The sequence below is a fragment of the Coenobita brevimanus genome, chromosome 116, assembly GCF_032717465.1.
Source record: "Coenobita brevimanus isolate Jiangsu-jjx chromosome 116, ASM3271746v2, whole genome shotgun sequence".
NCBI lineage: Eukaryota > Metazoa > Arthropoda > Malacostraca > Decapoda > Coenobitidae > Coenobita > Coenobita brevimanus.
In genome coordinates this window covers 46,465,151-46,489,651 of record NC_137069.1, presented here as the reverse complement: position 1 = coordinate 46,489,651, position 24,501 = coordinate 46,465,151, and the positions used below count along the sequence as shown (strand labels likewise).

At 39.2% G+C, this 24,501-nt stretch overlaps 1 protein-coding gene across 1 annotated transcript in view; it reads left to right on the top strand.

Moving 5' to 3' along the window:
- Positions 1-1,400: 1,400 nt before the first annotated feature.
- Positions 1,401-24,501, top strand: part of LOC145418814 (uncharacterized) — a 234,690-nt gene continuing 211,589 nt past the window's right edge. Inside the window, exon 1 of the mRNA XM_080287146.1 lies at positions 1,401-1,485. Coding sequence (XP_080143272.1) covers positions 1,474-1,485 — 12 coding nt within the window. The 5' untranslated portion in view covers positions 1,401-1,473. The remainder of the gene's footprint in view (positions 1,486-24,501) is intronic.

Below are 24,501 nucleotides of genomic sequence, written 5' to 3'. Positions count from 1 at the left end.
ATGAAGAGAAAAGGGATATCGTGGCTCTCAATAATTAACGTTCTTTTGTTGTATAAATGGAATTTTTCTTTATTTGCTGTAGGTTGTGGCAAAACTCACCAAACCGTCTTTTGTTTTATATGTACGTTGTATAATTTTTGACCAATATACATTTCAATCAAACAACCTTTCTGTACAGTACTGTTTGTGTCAATTCTTGCTACCTGCACACGATTTTATTTATCTTACGTGAGACCTGCAGTAAACGGATCAGTGAAAGCACTATATATTTTCTCCATTTACAAAACTTTCTTACAGACTGAGTCGGGTCGTTTGGTGGTAGCAGTAATAAAACGTGTATTCGGCTGTGAAAGGGTTGAGCCGCCATTTGATGTGGTTGATGAATCTGGCAACTGACCGGATATGCGCGACTCGTCTCGATCAGTGTTACCAAGTCGGTGCTTTCGTCGTTAGACAGAATTATAGCACTCTGACTTTCTTCACGTCGGATAGTGCCTAAGGTTATCAATACTCATGAGATTTTATCAGTGTTCTAGAGATATTCCAGAGTAAATGCAAAGAGGGCTTAGTTTAATGCCTACTGACTACACGAGGACCATATTAAGTCCGACAGCAAGTTGAATTCTGCTAAACCATGATTTTTTCATAGAATAAAACCTGGAATAGTAGGTCCTTCTTCCATGTCCCCAAATATACAGTACTGATGTGCAGATGGAAAACAAACCTGTCCCAGAGTAGACCGGCCAAAGAATCAGATTTGGGTTCTTCCCACCGTGAGTTGGACTTGCTAACCTTAGCTCTACTAGATCTCCACATACCCTAGGGATTTTACAATTTCCATGAATATTTTGGAGCTCCCAGGAAGTTCGAATAACTGGGTCATCCCATCACCTTTTGTTATATAAGCACTTCGTACCTTTTACGACAATAAATATTTCAAATCAAATCCATTTTTACTCAACTGCATGTACTCGCACTACTATAAGCAACTGTAACTGCCTGCAGAATGATGTGTGTGGCAAGATGCACCACCATCTTTTGTTGTGTATGTAATCTGTAGGCCTACACTTACAACAGTAAGCACAAACATAAGCTTTCATATAGCAATGTTTAACGGTATATTGTAATACTCTAAGGAATAACAAAGCATTAGTGATACTCTATAGTTATTAAAACCATTTCTTGCGATTATCTGGGTTGTATTCTTTCCATTTTAGAGCTATATCGGAGAGGAGTGTAGCGACATTTGTGATCTCGTTAGCGACATTTGTGATCTCGTTTGGCAACTCGGATCTCTGGTGGCGTGGGATGTCACGGGTGGGCGGCGCACAGCAGAATGATTACTGAGCACGAGGTGGCCTTGGAGGAGTGACAGTCACGTATTGTGTACATCACTGATCAGACCAGCATCATACACTTACTGATTCCTGACTGACATTCTGTGACTGCACTGGGCCGCATACTATAACAACCATGACTGACCCTGTAAGTAGTTGGAGACAAACATTTATTTTATAATTAATGATTTGCATCTTTGTCAAGTAGACTGGGTTCGCCTCTCTCTCTCTCTCTCTCTCTCTCTCTCTCTCTCTCTCTCTCTCTCTCTCTCTCTCTCACTTGGAAGTTAGCTTTAAGTAATACTGGTTATTATAAACATCAGACAAATATTATTTTTGGAACTTAAGTTTTCAAGGACGGCTAAAATGAACTTTCTGGGTATTATATGAAGTCTAGGCCACAGTTAGAGCTGAGACCAGCATAATACAAAAGCATACTTTCAGTTGATTAGAAAGGTATTTCAATAAACGAATTTTACGTTGGTGTGTTATTCTGACGTAAATGACCTTGAAACAGTTCAGCTGTGCATCACATCATATCCTGTCTTATCCTCACTGTGTTGCAGAACTCTCGCATCGCTCGGGATTTGCTGGCTCGTGTGGACCGTAACATAGTGCCCGAAGTTAAGAGGAATGATGAGGTGAGTTTTGGAATAAGTAATTATATATATATATATATATATATATATATATATATATATATATATATATATATATATATATATTTATTTATATCTCTCTATATATATATGGTAGGTGGGGGGCGCTCACCATCCACTCACTCGATTTAGTGCTGCTTTGGGTGTCTGCCCTTTCTCCCTTCCATCCTCCCTCGTCTGCCTTTCTTTCCGTCATTCTTTCCTCTTCCTTCTGCCTACTGGTGACTTTACACTTCCTCTTGTCTTTGATCTGTCTATGTATCTATATATCTATCTATCTATATATGGTAGGTGGGGGCGCTCACCATCCACTCACTCGATGTAGTGCTGCTTTGGGTGTCTGCCCTTTCCTCCCTTCCTTCCTCCCTCTTCTGCCTTTCCGTCATTCTTTCCTCTTCCTTCTGCCTACTGGTGACTTTACAGTTTCTCTTCTTTCTTTCCTTCACTTTCCCCTTCCTTCTGCCTATGGGTGACTCTACACTGAGTGACAAGCTAAATGGTTTCCTGTACACTAGGAAACTTTTGCTACGGTGCGTGGTAACCATATAACCGAATTATGGCGCCTGGTGGTTTAGTGGGTAAGGCGCTCCAATTGGATTGAGCCTGTGTAGGTTTATATCCAAGGGATGGTTGAGGTTTATTGCTTACGTAATGCCACTCAGGGATGAGTGAGGCTGGTCACTCATCTTAAATGTGAGGACCAACTTGCCTAGCGCTGGGCTCCTACGCTTCTCATGGGGCGGCATTGGACTGGATGATGAATGATGGATGGATGGAATAAATATATATATATATATATATATATATATATATATATATATATATATATATATATATATAGATAGATAGATAGATAGATGAAGTTATAAAAGAACAGAAATGGAGGTGGGCAGGTCATGTAGCAAGAACAAGGGATAATCGATGGAGCAAGAAGTTGACTTACTGGACACCAAGAGATGGTAAGCGTAGCAGAAAAAGGCCAGACAGGAGGTGGAGATATGAGATAGAGAAATTTGCAGGGAAAACGTGGCAAAGATTGGCTCAGCCAAGGAATTCGTGGAGAAGGTTGGGGGAGGCCTTTGTTCGGCAGTGGACTTATAATGGCTGATGATGATGATATAGATAGATAGATAGATACATACATACATATAGATAGATTGATAAATAGTTATATTACAGCACATACAAACACACACACACAGGCTTTCCAAGAACTGATGTACTAATCAGGGGAGTTGTTTCTAAAGCTAATTTTGAGCAAGAGATGCTAAATCACCATGGGTTTTATTGTCAACCGTTACTTAGTTACATGATTGCTGATGGCCTAATGGACGAAAATGGTGATAACTCAATTGTAAGGCCGTCAATAAGTGTAGCTCCCGACTGAGAATTGAAACAGATTAAATGAAACACTTTGTACTCATAAATAGGCTAAGAATCATCCCGTGAAGTTAGTGTTGCAAGGTCTGGGACATCATATATATATATATATATATATATATATATATATATATATATATATATATATATATAGTGATATGTGGGGCGCTCACCATCCACTCACTCGATGTAGTGCTGTTCTTGGTTGTCTGCCCTCCTTTCCTTCCTTCCTCTTCTGTCTTTCTTTACGTCATTCTTTCCTCGTCCTTCTGCCTACGAGTGACTTTACACTCCCTCTTTTGTCTTTCCTTCATTCTTTCCTGTTCCTTCTGCCTGTCACTCTACACTAAGTGACAAGGCAAATGGTTTCCTGTGCACCAGGAAACCATTTACTACGCTGGGTATTAACCATATAACCAGAATATGGCGCCTGGTGGTTTAGTGGGTAATTGTGGCGCCCCAATCGGATTGAGCCAGTGAAGGTTTATATCCAGGGGAAGGTTGGGGTTATTGCTCACGTAATGCCACTCAGGGATGAGTGAGGCTGGTCACTCATTTTAAATGTCAGGACCAACTTGCCTAGCCCCAGGCTCCTACGCTCCTCATGGGGCAACGTAGGATTGGATGATATATATATATATATATATATATATATATATATATATATATATATATATATATATATATATATATATATATATATATATATATATATATATATATATATATATATATATATATATATATATATATATATATATATATATATTATATATATATATATATATATATATATATATATATATATATATATATATATATATATATATATATATATATATATATATATATCATCAGCCGTTGAGATCCACTGCAGGACCGGCCTATCCCTACCGAAGCATGGACGATACAGCCAATGTACCTCTACCCAGTGGCTTAGGCTGTCTGGTAGAAACTGTATGTTGGGTGAGAAGTGCTTGTGTGATTTTAGTGTTGTTGTGGCTTTGGATGTGTGTATGTAGTCTGTGAACCAAGTGTAATCGGCCCGCCTTAAGCCGATTGGGTGCAAGCATACTGGTATGCGACACTGGTTCAACCACAGCACCCCTTGTGTCCGCCAAAGTAGTAAGTGGTTCGGTGAACGCTTCCCAAAGTTTTTACAACTCTGGCGGGAGGCAAACCCGCATCCACCAGCGTGCGAGACACACACTCTGCCACTGTACCACAGAGGCTTATATATATATATATATATATATATATATATATATATATATATATATATATATAAAACCCATTAGCGACCAGTGTCCTTAATGTAGGACGGATCTGGGCATTTTCAAAATTTAATAAAGAAGGGAACCCTGGGATAGGGATCTATGAGCTTCGCGACTATGAGCTGACACTTAGGGGGTGGTACGCGTAGCACCTTTCCAGCAAAATCCCTCGCATAGGAAACCTGGAAGCCCATGGGATATATATATATATATATATATATATATATATATATATATATATATATATATATATATAGTCCAACAGTCTTTGAAATTGCTCCATAATCCTTAGAGTTGACGTACTGTCTACAATAATAGTATGATAGTATTAGTATGAACACTAATGAAGGGTCAGAGTAATTTGCCACTAGTGGGCAGGTTAATCGTACATGTCCTCTCTTACCCCACCAAAGCATTGGTTTATTCGGCGGATAAATCGGGGATCTGAATCTTCGCTCACTTTCACGTCTTGCCGCATATAACTTTACTTTCATTTATCCTGCTATTAGGTATATTATTATGTGCGTAGATCCACCATCAGTTCCATGATAAGTAATTACCGTATATTGAAGTTTAGCAGATTTCAATAGAATGACCCCACTGTGCAGAGTTTGGTTTCGAAATATTAATCCAACGTCTTCTAAACGATTTACTAAACTCGAAGTAACAACTGCAAGTTATATGAGTACTAGACGTATAAATTCTTCTCCTGCCTTGTCATGTGGGTAACCACATATCCACTCATCCACTTACCCACACAGCCTATCCAACACAATCCACCAAACCCACCCCAGCCACTAACCCTGCCAAGCCACCTGGGCGACCCACCCAGCTCACTGATCCCGGCCATCCACCCTGTCACCCACCAAACTCACCTAACAGTGCCACCCAACACAACCACCCACTTACCTACCCACCCGTAAACCCATCCAGCCACCCAGCCAACCAACCCAACCTCCCACCCAGAGAACCCCTGCCACGCCATCTTCTCAGCCACCGCGGCGACCCACTCTGCCCACACATTCCGTCTACCCAACTTGACCACAGACCCCGGCCACCCACCCTTCTCATCCACGAATGCCACTCACCCAACAATGCCATCCATTATCCAACCACACAATTCTCCCACTCTACCCTCCTGAAAACTCACTCACCCAGCCCACCTACCCCACCCTGGGAACCCGCCCATCTTATCCACCAACGCCTACCACCGACGCACCCGTCCATTCACATGCTCAACCAGCCTTCTTACTCAGTTCTCTTCACCCCCCACCATCCCACCCACCCACCCACCCACCCATCCGAGCCCCACATATCCATGAAACTCATTGGATCCAAGCCTAACTCACCGACCCCTCCCCGACCACCCAGAGATCCAGCCACTCACCCATCCAGCCCGCCTCATGCATCCACTCACCAACCCATCAACCCTTGCAACACCCCCCCAAGCTACTCCACACCCTACCCAACCAACCCACCCCACCCTTACCACGCATCCTGCCCGCTCACCGTGGCGGTGCAACGAACCACCACACCCACCATACCAACCTCATCCATTCCACCCACCCAACCAACTGACTGACTGACTGACTCACTCACACACACACACACACACACACACACACACACACATTGATTTATTAAAATATTGTTGTAAAGATACACAGTATATATACAACAAAAGAAGGTGGCGGGTCTTGCCACACGCCTTCTTCAGCAAACACAGTTATATACAGTCACTGGTTATAAATTCATGGGTGTAGCCACACGCCCTGTAGCAAATAGTATAGTTTATATAGGAATTTACTGTATAAGATATATTACATATAGGAAAGAGAAGTAGTACCAGAGCAGTATACAGTAGAAGCACAGCATGGAATGCCCACGCCACAGCCTAGGATGATGGTGATTACAAAGGAAAGTAAAGGGAAGGAATGCAAACAGCAACATACCTTGTGGTCCTTTCGAGGCTGCTTGTTACAGAGTAGACTGTAACTACAAGATCTAACTCTACATGCTGAAGGATAAGGATAGTAAAGCAAGAAGGTTCCCCCCACCCCCAAACCCTCCATGAAATAGTAAGAAAAAAACACCATGCAGCATGGAAAAACTGGCATGGAAATTTCACAGAAAATACTGGAAAGGAAAATCCGCATTCTATAATACTTTACTTATAAGCTACCAGTTTGAGTAACCTGAAAGAGAAAGTAATCAAATAAACTAATAGTTACGACATGGCATTATGAACGGGTGCGTTGAGTTAATGGGGCGTCTGTAGACATAATGTGGGAACTGCGCAGTGCACAGTGTGGATGTTCATGGGTGGTGCGGCAGCCTTGCCTGGCGCTGTTAAGGTAGGCAGCAGTCAATCAGGCCCCAGCTTCCATCATGATGATGATGATGATAAGAGAGAGAGAGAAACACACACACACACACACACACACACACACACACACACACACACACACACACACACATGTAGCGGGTCAGGTAGTACAGTATTAATACTGAAAGTGTTAAATCCACTTTGTCTTCAGGATAGTTCAAACTGTAGATGAGGCTTTTGTAGACTATATTCTTACAGCTGTGTACAGCTTGAGAACTACAGGTCTTGGCCAGGACGGCGTAAGGAGACAGCCTGCCTAAGAGAATCTTGTGCACCCATGGCGTTGGAGCGCGGGTGCTTTACATCTAACGATAGTAGATCTGTCACAAAGAGATAGCACATAGGGTTGCTGTCTTGTATGATGAAATAATGTATGAACAGTAAACAGAGTATCTACCTATATTATAATAATTATGAATGAATAGTGGACGGTATATGTATAGTGGGACCAGTATATCGGTCAGCCACCATTGAAGCAAGCCCTTTCGATTATGTACATTGAAATGAAAACTAACTAACGTGTACCCAACCATGTTACACTGTAGTGTGCGGAGCTAACTAAGCAATGGTCTGTTTAGGAGCTGACTGAGATCGAACCCACTTCCGAGACCTCTTTCTAATACTATATCTGGACGAAATATATTATACAAAGACAAAGACACACACATTAAGGGCAGTATAAGGTGGGCACGAGGACACCAGAGCAGGTAGGAAGGGAGAGAGACATGAAAGACGGAAGTAAATTCGCTGTCATTGAGATAGGAAAGTAGTATTAAACGATCTGAGACAATACGAAGGTTTTCAAAGGAGACTTACAAACGAGGCAGTCAGTAGACGAAGCGAAGACCCCAAATGACTGATTACCATAGTAACATGTGTTGACGACAGAGGAGTGTAATGATTAATAACCGAATGCTCAGATGCATGAAATACTTAACGAAAATGAATTGGAGAGTATTAGCAAACACTAAACTCAGGAATGATTACTATGAACAAGGAAAACCTCAAGTGAAGCATGGTCTATCAGGACAAATGCCAAGAAATGCCGGACAGACATACTGATGTAAGTATCCATTAGTCAGAGAGGGAGAAGACATTAGACACAATGGAAAGAAGGGAAGAGGAAGAAGAGAAGTAAGATGTGATCTACGAGACCAGTTATGATTGCTTCGGTAGGGGTGATAATTGAGACAGTAGACTTATCGACAGGTAGCAAGTCGTGATAAATGACTGGACGTATTCATAAAACTGTTGATAGAAACATTAAAGTATTCAGAGCATTTTAATTTAGAGTGACCTCTTTTTTGCCGGTTATAGCAGCAAGGGTTATTCATGCATGTTTTTATCTCATTCAGATACATCGTTAGCCATGACCACTGTAGGCGTTTTTTCAAAGGTCTAAAGGGCCACTCTTCTGTCAAAATTTAGAGTGTGTGTGAGGATCATTAAGTCTAATGCTATGTACTGTGAGCATGATGGATTGAATATAGCTATTGGTCTACCCTGGCTATCAGAAGATTATCTCTGTGGCCTTGATCATGTGAAAGGGAAACGGAAAGAACTATTTCTTTTGAAAGAATGAGACTCATTTTGTTTTGGAAGCTGAACGAAGCTTGCTTCGGTAGTCATTAACAACATGAGATAAGAAGGATTTGGATTAAGGACTGAAGAAGATGGGGGCTTAGGTCCTGCATATGAATTAGATAACAACCCTGGGTTAATTTTCTTCAGCCTGTCGACATGGACAGTTTTTGATGTCTGACTATCTGGATTCCAGACTTGTATTTGTTACTATGTTCTTTAGCCAATACACGGAATGGTCCAGAAAACTTATGAGAAAGTTTGGTGGAACGTTCAGGAGATTTTTCATAACTATGTCCACCGTCAATAGAGGATAATTCAGCTTGTTTATGCTGTTTGAAAATCATTTCAGTCCTAGAAGCCACCAAACTTTTGCAAACATCATTGTGAATGAACTGAAACACTGACATCTGAGTCGTTGCAGTCATCTACATTGTAGACTGGCCGTGGTTTTTGACAGAGAATATCATATGGTTGGGCCTTACCATGGCCATACTCGATGTAATAGGGAACTTTACCTGTTGATGAGCTAACGGAAGCATTGATAGATGCGGCACTTGGGGCAACCAATCCTGCCAAATATTCTGCATGCGACTGATGTGAGGACAAAGAATTTCCAAAATCTTTCTGTTAGCACTTTTTTACCAGACCATTCGAGGATGGATGTAGGCTGTGACAAAGGTTTTCTTAATGTCGTGCTGGTGGCAAATTTCCTTGAGGATTTGATCACGGAACTCTGTGCCATTATCAGATAACAGCCCCTTGGTTGTAGTAAATGGGCAGATTATATATGTCACACTGCCACGGGTCATTGTTTCACATATATACACACATATATACGACACAGGCCGATTCATCGGCTGACATAGAGACCAGTGGCACCAAAATAACAAACCATCAGAAATGATCAACGGCTACGAATAGATAATGAGAGCCCTGATAGCTTCGTGGAAGCTGAAGTAGATCAATAGCCATAGTATCCCAAGGTTTCTCGGGTGTCGGATATTCTAGAACAGGAGCAGGATTTCCAGTGCCACCCTTATGTCGGGCACACGTGTTACAGAGGATAATATGATTCTCTATCTTTCTTCATTGTGGGTCAATAATATTTCTTTCCTCACGTGAACATCTCTCTCTCGCAGGATGCCCCTCATGTGGAGCACCAGTGCACCAGTGAGAGAACGGATTCCTTAAGGGTAGAAGGAACGACAAGTTGCAAACCTGGGATGTAGATAATCTAATACACTTATAAAGTATATCTTGGTATAATTGAAACTGTGTGAATGGAACAGGTAAATCGGGGAGAGTGGCTTATCTCCAGACTCTAGAGCATACAGTATATGACTTTAGACCACAGGGGACCCTTGCGTTGTTCTTCTTCAACTGTCTGTGGACAGAAACTGGACAACAGCCATACAGCAGAAATAGGTATACAGTGACTGAGTGCATTAGCAGCTACATTGGCATTGCATAGAAGATATTTAAATGTAAGCTCAAAATATTGGATTGTTAAATACCATCGAGCAAATTTGCACGTAAGATTCTTGTCCTTGAAAAGTACAGTAACTGCAGTATGATCAGTGTAAACAGTGATATTATAGCCCAAAATGATGTCACGGAAATGCTTTCGAGCCCAAACAACAGCTAGGGTTTCAAGATGATTGGCAGAATAACGCTTTTCTGCATTATCAAGAACGCCGCTATCATTAGCAATGGCATGCCAGCGGTCATTAGTATCTTGCTGCATGAGTACAGCACCCAAACCGAGTGAAGAAGCACCCGTACACAGTGTGAATGGTATGGCATAATCAGGAAACGCTAGAATTGGTGCATTCGTGAGTGCAGCCTTTACATCATTGCATCTTTTATCCTGTACAGATCCCCAGTGAAAAGGGACATCTTTCTTCAGAAGTTTTGTGAGGGGTGACACAATGGTTGCATATCCCCTGATGAAGCAGTGGTAGTGGCTACTTAAACCTGAGAAACCCTTCACACGGTCAGCACTGGTAGGCACTGGGAAGTCCCTTACTGCCTGAATCTTATCTCGGAGTGTATGGATTCAATAACCGTTTGCTGCATGACCTAAGAATTTGATTTTCGACTTCAGTAAATCACATTTGGAGAGTTTGAGTTTAAGACCAGCGGTTTGGAGCTTGTGAAGGACCTTACGAAGCTTGGAGAAATGACTTTCAGTGTTTTTACTGACAGTAATAAGATCATCAAGCACGAACAGTATTTGCAAGCATGCCGGCAAACAAGGTATTAATAACGCGTTGGAATGTCAGCGGTGCATTACAAAGCCCAAAAGGCACGCAAAGGAACTCAAAATGACCCTGATTAGTACTGGAAGCTATCTGTCTTGACTCCTTATCTAACAGAATTTGTCAGTATCCACTGGGTAAGTCAATACTGATGAAAACAGAATCTCCCCTGCCCTAAGCCTGCGGTATGTCGTGAAGGATAGGCAGAGGGTAGTCAGGGACCGTCAAGTGGACGAATGGATCAGTGTGTGGGGGGCATTAGATGCATTATTCCATTTAAGGATGACTGGGAAATAAGGTTAGCGCACGTCCAAGTGTCCGCAGTGAGTGATAACTTATATCTGCTGACCTGCCAAGGGGCGGACAAAATATCCACCTTTTGTTGTGCAGCTAAGAGTAAAGCGTCAGTGGACCTATTTGAAGTATTTATTCTTGATTGTTAACTGACGGCACTGACCTTCCCCCGACTGATGTGATCTACGATTTGCATTCTCAGTCTGTTGCTGGAGAACAAGGGAGCACTGATCTGTATTATGACCAGATGACTGATGGACAACACACCATTGAGTACTGCCACGACATAGCGGAGTGCGACTCGTGTTGTCTTGAACTGAATGGTGTTGGTTGTACTGAGAGACCGACTGGGAGAATGACCAAGATGAAACCCGTTGACAAATGGTGCATGACTCTGAGTCAGAGAGCGAATTTGCAGGGTCATTCTTAAAGAAACATTTCTCTGTTGTATGACCATATTTCTTACACTCAGAACAAAATGATTTTTTTCTTAGGTTTTGTTCCTGTGGTAGCCAGAACGGGAGTATTTCCACTGTAAGTAGGCCTAGTTATTGGTACAATGGCACCTAGGAATGATATAAGAATCTCCCAACTTAATTTTCCCTGCTAGTTCAACTAAAACGTCTGTGGGTTTATCCTCAAGCCTATTGGCTTACTCTCTATCGTGGCCACGAAGGCATAAAATAAATTGCATGTGCTCAATCAAATTTATCACATTTTCTTTAGGCATGGCTGTATTGTCATCATTATACCACCCAGAATTTTCTAAGCACTCTAAAGGATCGGAAACTAGTGTATCCCAACCTCGTGCCTGAGCTCTGAGAAGATCACAAGATCCAATATTTTCTATGGTCCTGTCATACACACGCAAAATCCAACCCAGTGAGCCAGCTGTACCTTTTCCAAAGGTACTGATCAGAGCACGCTTGTACTTATAGTCTTTGATTGGAGATGCAGCTTTGAAAGCAGACGCCCTGAGAACATCAGCTGCGAGACTACCTGGCTTGACATGTGAACGGATGAAAGAAATCTCATCCTTTACACTTGTAATGCTACTATTGCACATAATATCCTCGCAGTCTGAGAGGTAAGTTTGAATGCTATAATTTTCATCCTCTCCAGAAAATTTGTAGTATCTGGAGGTGAAGACATGCTTGATGGAGGGTTAGTAACTGTGAGTGAAGGAAAAGTTTGAATGTTCTTCATGAACGATGTTTGCGAGAATGTAGATTTCCAGCTTCAGAACAAACAGGATGTGTCCAAAAATGTTTCTAAAGCCTCGAAAGACTGAGAGCTAGTTTGAGAATGGGCTTCATTTTTATTTATAGGTGCAGTTGAAGTACAATGAGGCTTCACAAAGGGATTATCACATTCAGGGTTTAACTCATGTTTAAGCTAATTTGGTAATGATTCATTTGAGTGCTGTTATCAAAGGCTGAACTCAGATTTAAATCAGAATCCGATAAATATGAGTCTTCAGATGACTGTGACGTTGACGAATTACGACACTTGTTTTTGCTCATAAAGGCCAAAAAATAAAGTAACAGCGCCATACACGGAAATCCGTCTCACTGGCACAATGACAAGGAAAAATAGTAAGGGAGAAAATATATAGATATATATATATATATATATATATATATATATATATATATATATATATATATATATATATATATATATATATATATATATATATATATATATGTATGTATATATATATATATATATATATATATATATATATATTATATATATATATATATATATTGTTACGGAACAGAGAAAGATAATGTACACTTTAAGTGAGAATACTAAAAATCACTACTGTCCCGTAAAGTTCCAGGTTCAAAACAAAAGAGTTAGGTAAAATTACAAGTTAAAGTTTAATGCTCAAACTAACAACAAAACATTCAGGACTCATAAGGATAATGTAATGGCAAAAACAGGTTAAATATATGGTTAACTGCAATAGCCTCTATTAACAGGAAATTAGCATGAGTAAATTTATCTAAGTCAGCCCTGATAAAATGACAATACCAGATAATACTCAGTGAATGCAAGATATATTATTACAGATACAAAATATTATTAATAAGGGCTGACACCCAAAACACATGAATCACAAAAACCTTACTAGGCCTAAGAATCAACACCCTATGCTACACAGTACAAGAAAAAATGCAATAACACTTATACTCAAATTACACAGCTGCTAGATGGCTGGAGACTTCCTGAGCACTCACAATAATAACTGTACAGGGGAGGACAGAGATGTGAGCAAAATGAGGAGTAGATCTAAGTGGCAATAATGCAGAGACTGAGCTCATTATATAGGGGCCGGCAGAGCTTGATACAACTTGTAAGAAGGACGCGCAAATGAAGCCATGGGGACAAAGAGTTGACAATCCTGCTCTGAACAACAGAAAGAACAACTTACTTTACTATAAGGGTAGAAGGGGGGAGTGAGGTAGAACACGCTCGTGATCAAACATGCAGCATACTGTACGTTAGAATTACACAAAGGATGACGAAATCATTGGCTATGTAACACCTCCCCACAAAGAAAAAGAAATTTACAAAGGAAATTTCTTATTACTCTAAAACAACCTGTCTAAAGTCTAGATAAGCAATCTGCAATAACATTTTCTTTCCCCTTGACCTGTTGTATGTCTAATGAATACTCCTGAAGAAGTAGACTCCATCTTCTCAATCTCTGATTTTTATCTTTAAACTTACTAAGGAATTTCAGTGGGTTATGATCGGTATAAATGACTATGGGGTCAAAACCAGAACACAAATAAAATGAAAAATGCTGTAAACCCAAAATCAAGGCCAAAAGCTCTTTCTCAATAGTTGAGTAGTTCTTTTGAGGTGGAGTGAACTTCTTACTGTAATAAGATACAGGGTGTTCAATACCCTGATCATCCTCTTGCAGCAAAACAGCCCCAGCTCCTGTATCACTTGCATCAACAGCCATCTTAAAAGGCTTAGCAAAATTTGGAGTAGCGAGCACTGGCTAACTTAATAGGATAGCTTAAAGTTTGGTGAAAGAGGATTCATAGTTATCGGTCCAGACAAATTTAACTCTCTTTTTCAGTAGGTCTGTAAGTGGTGATACAAGAATTGAAAAGTTAAGAACAAATTTCCGGTAATAACCTACCATTCCCAAAAATCTTTGTAGCTCTTTCCTACTTTTAGGTCTGGGAAGATCACTTATAACCTGAACCTTAGCTGCTGGTGGTGCAACATGTCCATCACCAATTACGTACCCAAGGTACTGAACTTTAGCTTGACCAAACTCACACTGGCTGCCTGGCTCTCACCTGAGAGTCCCGGGTTCGATTCCCGGGATATTGGTAATTTCTCTGATGATTTTTCCGGTGAAAAATATACAGGTTCTCTCTTCATTCTGACTTGCCGTAAGTGTTTGGGATAGATTAAAAGCATCTACTTGCCCGAGTGCCAGGGGGTTAACTCATCCTCTTGATGCCCACAGTGGGGGCGGAGGGACGTTGGTTACAAGATTGTGACAACGTGAGTTAACTTTTACCTGGTCGTGGTGTAGTGGTATGCTGCCTGGCTCTCACCTGAGAGTCCCGGGTTCGATTCCCGGCATATTGGTAATTTCTCTGATGATTTTTCCTGTGAAAAAAATACAGGTTCTCTCTTCATTCTGACTTGCCGTAAGTGTTTGGGATAGATTAAAAGCATCTACTTGCCCGAGTGCCAGGGGGTTAACTCATCCTCTTGATGCCCACAGTGGGGGCGGAGGGACGTTGGTTACAAGATTGTGACAACGTGAGTTAACTTTTACCTGGTCGTGGTGTAGTGGTATGCTGCCTGGCTCTCACCTGAGAGTCCCGGGTTCGATTCGCGGCATATTGGTAATTTCTCTGATCACCTTTGTTATTTTATATCCGTTTAAAAGATTTTGAGTACCTTAATAGTAATTATTATAGTCCCTTCGATAAACTAAGGAGAGATATGCTGGAATATCTCAGTGACTCTGAAACTGAAGTCTACATCAGACTGTATGATCTTTGTAAGCTGATGATGCCACTGTTGTGGCTGAATCATCCAGTGAATTGAAAAATGTATTGAATGGGGTGCATGAACATTGTAACACATGCAAGCTAACTCCTAACAGATATGAAACCAAAGTAACCTGATTCCTTCACATATGGTAATGATCAGTTTTATATTGTTCATTTTTACATACAGTATATCTTAGGATGGAATTCAACTACAACGTTATCTTTTAAAAAGATGTATCAAAACAAATAATATAAGCCAGGAAGACACTCTTCAGTATGAAATCAAAGGCAAAAAGCCCACACCTCACTACAGATATGAATACTGACTTCCACTGCCAGAGCTCACATATGGTTGTGAATTGTGGACATATTAGGACATGAACCCAACAGAAGTTTTCAGAAGAAAGTTCCTAGAAAACTTATTGTAAGTTAATAAGAGTACAGCGTGCTGTATGGTATTTGGTGAGACTGGTACACAAAGACTGATGGTCACGATTAGTTAGAGAATGGTTGCCTACCTGAGAAGACTCATGTCAGAGAGCTGTTTTTACATATTGCTAAGAGGCATGCATTACTACCAAAACATTTCATTCCAGTCTGGCTGGATTAGTACTAGCTACAGGAGATACAGTTAATAGCACTGCACTAACTAGTCTATGGTTTTATGAAAGGGAAGGGATCCTCATACATTATACAGTATTATGAAGGCTGTTAAAATAATATTAAATGACTGCTACTCTCAGAACTGCCATACAGACATGAATCAGAATTTCTGGTTCACTATGTACAAAATCATCAAGAAAAATTGCACTTTGGAAAAATAACTGCTGTCACTGAGTTACAAAGATAGAAGGGTAGTGTAAAAATACTGATGCAGGAACAATTACAGTATATTCCAACTGCAAAAAAAAAAAAAAAAAAAAAAAGTAAATAAAAAACTAACCAAATATTGATGATGATGATGATGATGAGGCAATCTGTTGACCCTGCACATCATTATATTGGAGATTAATTCCACAACCTCTTAAATTGTAGAATTTCAAAGGATGCCTGGAAGAAATATTTGGCAGTAGGACCAAATTTAAGCCCAAATGTTTATTGGCTGAGAAAGGTTGTTTCCCGTAATAATATATGTAAGTTAAAGAGAACAATGAGATTTATGTGCATCATCATGACTAGGATAAAAAAAAAAAAAATACAAATGCAGAAGAAGCAATATTACCGATACCGTTTGGAGCCTCAAGGAGAGGTTAACTAATAGTCATAATAGATTATACCCGTAATATTATCACTGCCAAAGAAGGTAACACTATACCTCAAACCACTTTTTTCTATTTTGACTGCACAATGTATCATCCCATGATATTTGTTTTATTACGTATCTTAACTGAATAAGACTATATGCATCTAAGACACAGATTAATCATTCATGCTTATTACTTTACCATTTTAATCAAAATATGCGCAAATATCTAAAAATTACTCTTATTTAACCAACAGAGTCAATACCTCGGAAAATATATCCATCCACATTCTGCTATAGTTTTATCATTTTACTTTTAAGTATTTATATATTTTTGTAGTTTTATAATTTCAGTGATGTACTTAATATATCCTTGTAATCAGTCAAAGATACCCCTCACTTCTTTGGCAGTGATGTAGAATATAGTTTATTTCTTTATTTCTGTATTAAGCGTTTTGAAAGTATTTACCAAAATTAATACCTTGTATGGTACGGCGTTTATATTTTTAATACATAATGTATATTGCGTACATTGAAGGGGGTCGATTGGAATTTCCTCAAGAAATCTTTGAATCACTGAGTCTTACTTTCCATTTGCCCTCTTCCGCAGCCTCCCTTTCTCATTCATCTTCTCCCTTTCCATCGTCTTCTTTCTTCCCCATACCTTTCCCCCCTACGTCCCATCTTCTTATCTCTCCCTCCTTTCCCTCTCCCTCACTTTCCCTTTTCCCTATCTTTCACCTTTTCCCCACTTCTCTTCCTTTCTCCTTCCCTTCCCATTGACCTCAGCCACCTTTTACCTTTCCCTCTCCCGTCACCCTCCCTGTTCTCGTCCTCTTCCCTTTCCCTGTCCCTTTTCTTTTACTCACACCCTCACCCGCCCTTTCCCTATCCGCCTTTCTTCACCCTGTTTCTCTTTCATCCCATTCTCCTCCAGTTCATCTTCTTCCCTTCCCCCTCCCCTCAGCATGCTCTTCAACTCTTGGCAGTGACATGGTAAACAGTCTCAAACTGCTGTTGAGACTGATATTTTTGCAATATTCTTTTATCAGCGATGAAACACGGGGGAGAGGCGATCATTCTACCCTCCCTTTGCCTACCACTTGCCTCACACACACACACACACACACACACACACACACAGAGGGATTCAATCTAGGCAGACGTGTGACACCGGCGCTCCGTACCAAATCATCACGGCCAGTGGCACTACCTAAATAGTATCTTTGTATGAGTCAAGCTCGGTACCAGGTTAGACTAAATGATTGTTCATTATTAAAAGGAAAAAAATAATAAGTTTAAACAAGACTTGTACAAACAGGAAATAGAACCAAGACGAAAGAATACGCTGAGTCATCTCTGAGGTTTGTTTAGACTACAACAACACGGAGATTGTAAGTACATGCTTTGCACTTTATGTATTGCAAAATGGATACATACTTCAGTAAAACAAATTTGGAAAAGAAAAGGGATAAAGGTAAAAAGCAAAATGATGATTTCTACCAAGAACTGGTTGAAGTAGAGACCCACAATAGACTGGTTGAACGTGTAAACAAACTAGAAATGGCTTTCAAAAAATGAAATTGATGAAATAAAGAAGCAGATGCACTTGCAAAAGGAAGAAATAGAAAAACTAGGAAGGGAGGCCAATAAGAAAGACACAACCATCAGTGAACTAACAGTGGAATTGAGTACACTTAGGAAGAAAATGAGTGAAATGGCAAGTACAATAGTCAATCACGAGAGTGTTATGGAAGAGTTCAAAAATGACACAGAGACAATTAGGCAAGTTAGCAGTCTTATTGACCAGAGCAGTGATATTGAGGAGAAGGTAACACAAGTGAATGAAGCTGTGCAAAGCTACAAAAATGATGTAGAAACCACGTATGCTGAAATGGTGAAAGTAAAGAAAGACTTAGAAACAAGGGTGGAGGAAAAAAGCATTAAAAAGGAAGTGAAAAGAATAATCCAAAACAATCCAAAGTTAGTCAGAGATTCAGTAGAGATAAACAAATCAATAGTAATCACTGGTATAGAAGAGGAAGAAGTTAAAAACAAGATCACAAGAGACAAAAAGGAGATGGCAAATGTAATGAGCTTACTGAAAGAAGTATCAGAGGAAATCTGTAATAAAGACATAGAGGAACACAAAAGGTTAGGGAAATACGAGAAAAGCAAGACAAGACCTCTAAAGGTGACTTTCCAGAGTGTAAACACTGTGGAAGAGATGCTGAAAAATGCAAAAAATCTTAAGGAAAAAGAGGAGTTCAAAAATGTATGGATAAAAAGATGCCTAACACAAGAGGAACTGGAATTACTGAAAGAGAAAAGGGAGGAAGCAAAAACAAAAAATGAGGGAAGATCAGAAGAGGAGAAGAAGAATTTTTTTTTACAAAGTAATAGGATTGCAGGTACGAAAGTGGTACACAAACAGGATGGAAGAAAAAGGAGGAAGGTAGTAGAACCATGTCATGATAAGTATATAAACAAGATGATAAAGTTGATGTACTCAAATGTGGATGGAATGGTATCTAAATTACTAGAGATGAATGATTATGTCAGAGAAAATGAACCACAAATAATATGCCTAACTGAAACAAAATTAATACCAAGGATATCAAATGACATACTAAACTTAGAGGAATACAATATATGGAGAAGAGACAGATATTTAAAAAAAAGGAGGAGGAATTATAATATTAACTAAGAAAAATCTAAAAGTCAAGGAAATAAAACTAGATATACCATCACAAGTAGAACTGATTGCAGTAGAGATCGACACATCTGAAGATAAAGTAATTGTAGCCAATTTGTACATGCCACCCAGATCAAACACATGGGAAAGAGACGAATATGAGGACCTGGCAGAGAGTACAATTCAGAGTGTAAGATCATTGCTACGTAAAATGGAAGAGAAATCGGAAAGAATTATACTAACTGGGGACTTCAATACAAGTATAAATTGGAATACTCTAGATATAAATAGCCAGGAAAGCTGTTGGGACCAAAAGCTCCTGGATCTCGTACAAGAGTTTTTCTTAACGCAACATGTGAGGGAAACCACCAGAAAAAGAGGACTTGATGTACCTTCAGTGCTAGATCTAATATTTACAAGGCAAGAAAATGATATTGACAGTTTAATGTATCACCCTCCACTCGGCAAAAGCGATCATGCAGTACTAAATTATAACTTCAGGATAGCATATGACATAGTAAACAGCAATGATAGTTACAAAAAGAGCCTAAACTATAAAAAGGGAAATTATCAAGACCTAAAGAAGTATTTCTTAGAAGTTGATTGGGAAAATGAGCTTAGAGGACAAGATTTAAATGCTGTATATAAAAATTTTTGTGAATTTTATGAAATAGGAGTCCAGAAGTACATCCCACAGCACAAAGAAGCAGATAAGAAAATACAGAAATGGTTCAATACAGAATGTAAAAAATCAAAAGAAAGAAGAGATTTGTTGTGGAATAGATACAGAAGACACAATAGTGAAAGGGCGTATAATAATTACAAACAGGCAAGAAACGACTATACAAGAATAAGGAGGGAAGCCCAAAAACAGTTTGAGGAGGATATAATAAATAAAAGTAGTGATCAACCAAAGATGTTTTACAGCTATATCAGAAGCAAAACTAAAGTAAAAGATGTAATACAATCCATTACGGACGAGGGAATCACTTATACACAAGAGAAAGATATTTGTGAAGCACTAAATAAGAATTTCCAATTAGTTTTTACAGAAGAAAAAAATTTTGAGAGGGACTATGTGGAACACGCATGTCCACACATACTACCAGATATACAAATAGCGGAAAAAGTAATACTGGAGGAGTTAAGTAGATTAGACAGAGGAAAAGCAAGTGGTCCTGATGAAATTTCATGTTGGGTATTACGAGAATGTGCAAAGGAGTTAAGTAAACCATTATTTTTAATTTTCAAGAAATCCTTGAGTCAAGGTAAACTACCTGATATTTGGAAAAAAGCATATATTGTCCCCTTATTCAAGAAAGGAAATAGACAAAATCCACTCAACTACCGACCAGTATCACTGACCAGTGTTGTAAGCAAGGTATTAGAAAAACTTATAAGAAAAGCTTGGGTAAATCATCTAGAAGAACACAGTATGATAACAGAAAGACGGTTTGGTTTCAGAAAAGGAAAATCATGTGTTACTAATCTGTTGAGCTACTATGACAGAGTAACAAACACAATACAGGAAAGGGAAGGATGGGTGGACAGTATCTATTTAGATTTCAAGAAAGCTTTTGACACAGTACCACACCAAAGACTTTTATGGAAACTGTACCATCAAGGAGGAATTCGAGGCAAACTGTTTTGTTGGATGCAAGACTTTCTCATAAAAAGAGAAGTGAGGACAGTACTAAGAGGAAACTACTCATCATGGAAAGAAGTGACTAGTGGAGTACCACAGGGTTCAGTGCTGGCACCAATCATGTTTTTAGTGTATATAAATGATATAAACAGTAACACTGGAAATGAGAGCTATCTGAATATGTTTACAGATGATGCAAAAATACAAAGGAGAATTACTAACACACTCTTGTAAAGAGCTACAAGAAGAATTAAATAAACTTCATGAATGGAGTAGTACATGGCAAATGGAATTCAATGTGGACAAGTGTCATGTAATCAAGTTTGGTAAAAGTGGAAAAAGACGTGATTGGGATTATAAGTTAGGAAATAAAACCCTATACACATCAGAAAGAGAGAAGGACCTAGGTGTGATTATCAATAACAGACTATCTCCGGCTGACCACATCAGCGAGAAGGTACGGAACATGTATACACTGCTTGCAAATATGAGAATAGCATTCACATACATAAATGAAGACATGCTAAGAAGGATAATAACATCATTCATTAGACCAACCCTGGAATATGCATCAGTAGTCTGGAGTCCTCATCTCAAAAAGCACATAGACAAGATTGAAAAAGTTCAAAGGGCCACTACAAGATGGGTACCAAGCTTAAGGGACCTAAGCTACGAAGAAAGACTAAATAAGCTGAATCTACCAACACTACAGGAGAGAAGGAAAAGAGGTGACATGATAATGCTATATAAATGCATATCAGGAAAGGAGAAAATAGACATAAATGATTACTTAACATATGGAGAAGCATCAGCAAGACGACACTGCAAAAAATTGCATAAGAAGAGAGGTGATAAAGACGTAAGGAAATTCAGTTTCCCAAACAGAGCAATTGATCAATGGAATGCACTACCGAATGAAATAGTGTGTGCCAAAACAATTCACAAATTTAAGGATATGTACGATAAATATGGTTTAAGACACGGGACTGTACGAGCTTGACTCATTCCTGTAAAGATACAATTAGGTAAGAACAATTAGGTAGGTAAGAACACACACACACACAATGAAAACCATATAAACTATTCTTCGGAGGAACAACACCCTGTTGAATGACTATCCGTTGTTCTTGTGCATTGTACTTAAACGTTGAGTAATTAGAATTTAAGAATAGCTGACACTAATTTCAACGAGTTTGATAAGGAAATGAACGAATGAAAGTACTACCGTACTACAATATAGTCCAGTCTCTGCTATTGCAGTGAACGTGTCCATTATTCGCCCATGGCACAGCCAGGCCCGAAAGGCTGCCTGCATCAGCCTCACTCCAAATAACATAATAGAGACGCTGCCGGTGTCTGCTTTTTCCTTATACAATGATGATTTTTTTTTAAATTATCAAAAGAGGTTCATAAACAATGCTCGGTTCTCTTTCAAACTAAAGCTTAATTCACTTATCTATGTCAATAGCACTGAAACTTGAAAACTGACCTCCTGTGTTGTGTATATGAATACACAATTCAATGTTCATCATGTGAAGTTTGAATTAAAACCTATAGAGGTCCTGGTTCAGTTCATAACCTGAAGCTTCACACTGATTCATATGAAAAACTACATCTTGTGGTACGTAATTCACTTCATTACACATAAAAAATTTTCTACACAGGTCACATAAGGCTTCTGGCAATAGCACCCATAGGCTTAGTTATTTAAACACTTAAGCATATGATGATAGAGAAATTTATGGGCCCGGCATGTTCTTTGTAAAAGAAACAGAATATGATTTCGCCTTAACCCATTATCTCTCAGGGTTCCTGTGTGAGAGATTGTGCAGGATGGGTACTAAGCGCACTGCTCCCCGCCTCTTGGCTCACAGCCGCGAAGCTCATATGTCCCTACTCCGGGGTTCCCTTCTTTATTAACTTTTGAAAATGGGCGCAAATGGGTTAATTACGTTTATAAGCAAGACGTGAAGGTGTTATTTGCCGATGGCCACGATAAATTTGGCAGTCCTGCGAAATATATAAAGCTTGCACTGATTCTGTTGTCAAAATTCTACCCTCACAGCACAATATATAAATGATCCTCAGTGTGTTCAAAACGTGTACTAGCCTAGAGGTTAGATGGTCCAATCTGCATGTTGTCTGGTAATGCCTGGCTGGTCATGCTGAGAATGCCACTGAACTACATCAATTTGAATCCCTTATGTTGCTTGGGAATAAATAAAAACATAACTGTGCATTCCCGAGTTTATAAGTTATTTCACAAGCTATATAAGTGCATGAAAAATCACTTTCTTTTTCTTTCCTTTTTTTTTTTTTTTTTTTTCAGCTATTGCAGGTCGCTATCATATGTACAGAACCAACCTTCTTGAAGAGTTTTTGTGATATTAATTATTCTTTGTGCGTGCGAACACACACATACACACACACACGTCAAGGCACCTGAAAGTAACCTTCTAGAGTGCGAACACTGTGGAGACATTACTAAAAAATGCAAACAAACTCAGGGAAAAAGAAGAATTAAAAAAAAAGAAAAGATAAAATGATGCCTAACTCAAGAGGACTTGGGAATACTAAAACAGATGAGGGAGCAGGCAAAAACAACGAACGAGGGATGATCGGAGGAAGAGAAGAGTACATTTTTTACAAAGTAATTGGATTGCAGGTACGAAAGTGGTACATAACCAACAGGGAATAAAAAAGAGGAAGGTAGTAGACTCAAGTTATGGCAAGTATGTAAACAAGATGATTACGTTGATGTACTCAAATGTAGATGGAATGGTATCTAAATTATTAGAGATAGAAGACGATACCAAAGAAAAGGAACCACATATTATTTACCTAACTCAAACTAAATTAACCCCAAAGATATCAAACGATACCCTAAACTTAGAGGAATCCAATATATGGAGAAGAGACAGGAATTTAAGCAAGGGAGGGGGAATTATGATCTTAACAAAGAAAAATCTACAAGTTGAGGAAATAAAACTAGATATACCTTGACCAGTAGAACTGATTGCATTGCAAATTAACACATCTGAAGGGAAATTAATTGTGGGAAATTTGTACATGCCACCAAAAACAAACACTTGGGAAAGAGGCGAATAAACAGGCAAGAAATGATTATACAAAGATAGGGAGGCAGGTTCAGAGACAGTTTGAGGAAGACATTATAAATAAAAGTAGTGATCAACCTACGCTATTTTACAGCTATATCCGAAGCAAACCCAAAGTTAAATATAAAATACAATCCATTACGGACGAGGGGATCATCTGTCCACAAGAGAAAGATATTTGTGAAGCACTAAATTAAAATTCCAATCAGTTTTTACAAAGGAAAATTTTGAAAGAGATGATATGGAACATGCAAGCCCACATCTGTTACCAGATATATGAATATCAGAAAAAAAGTACAGGAAGACTGATGTAAATTAGACAAAGGAAAAGCAAATGGTCCTGACGAAATTTCAGGTTGGGTGATACACGAATATGCAGAAGAGTTGAGTAGACCATTGTATTTAATATTCAAGGAATCCTTAGGTCAGGGATTTTTCCCTTACCTGATATTTGGAAGAAAGCAAACATTGTTCCCCTGTTCAAGAAAGGGAATAGACAAAATCCACTCAACTACCGACCTGTATCACTTACCAATGTTGTAAGTAGGATACTAGAAATACTGACAAGAAAAGTTCGGGTAAAACATCCAGAA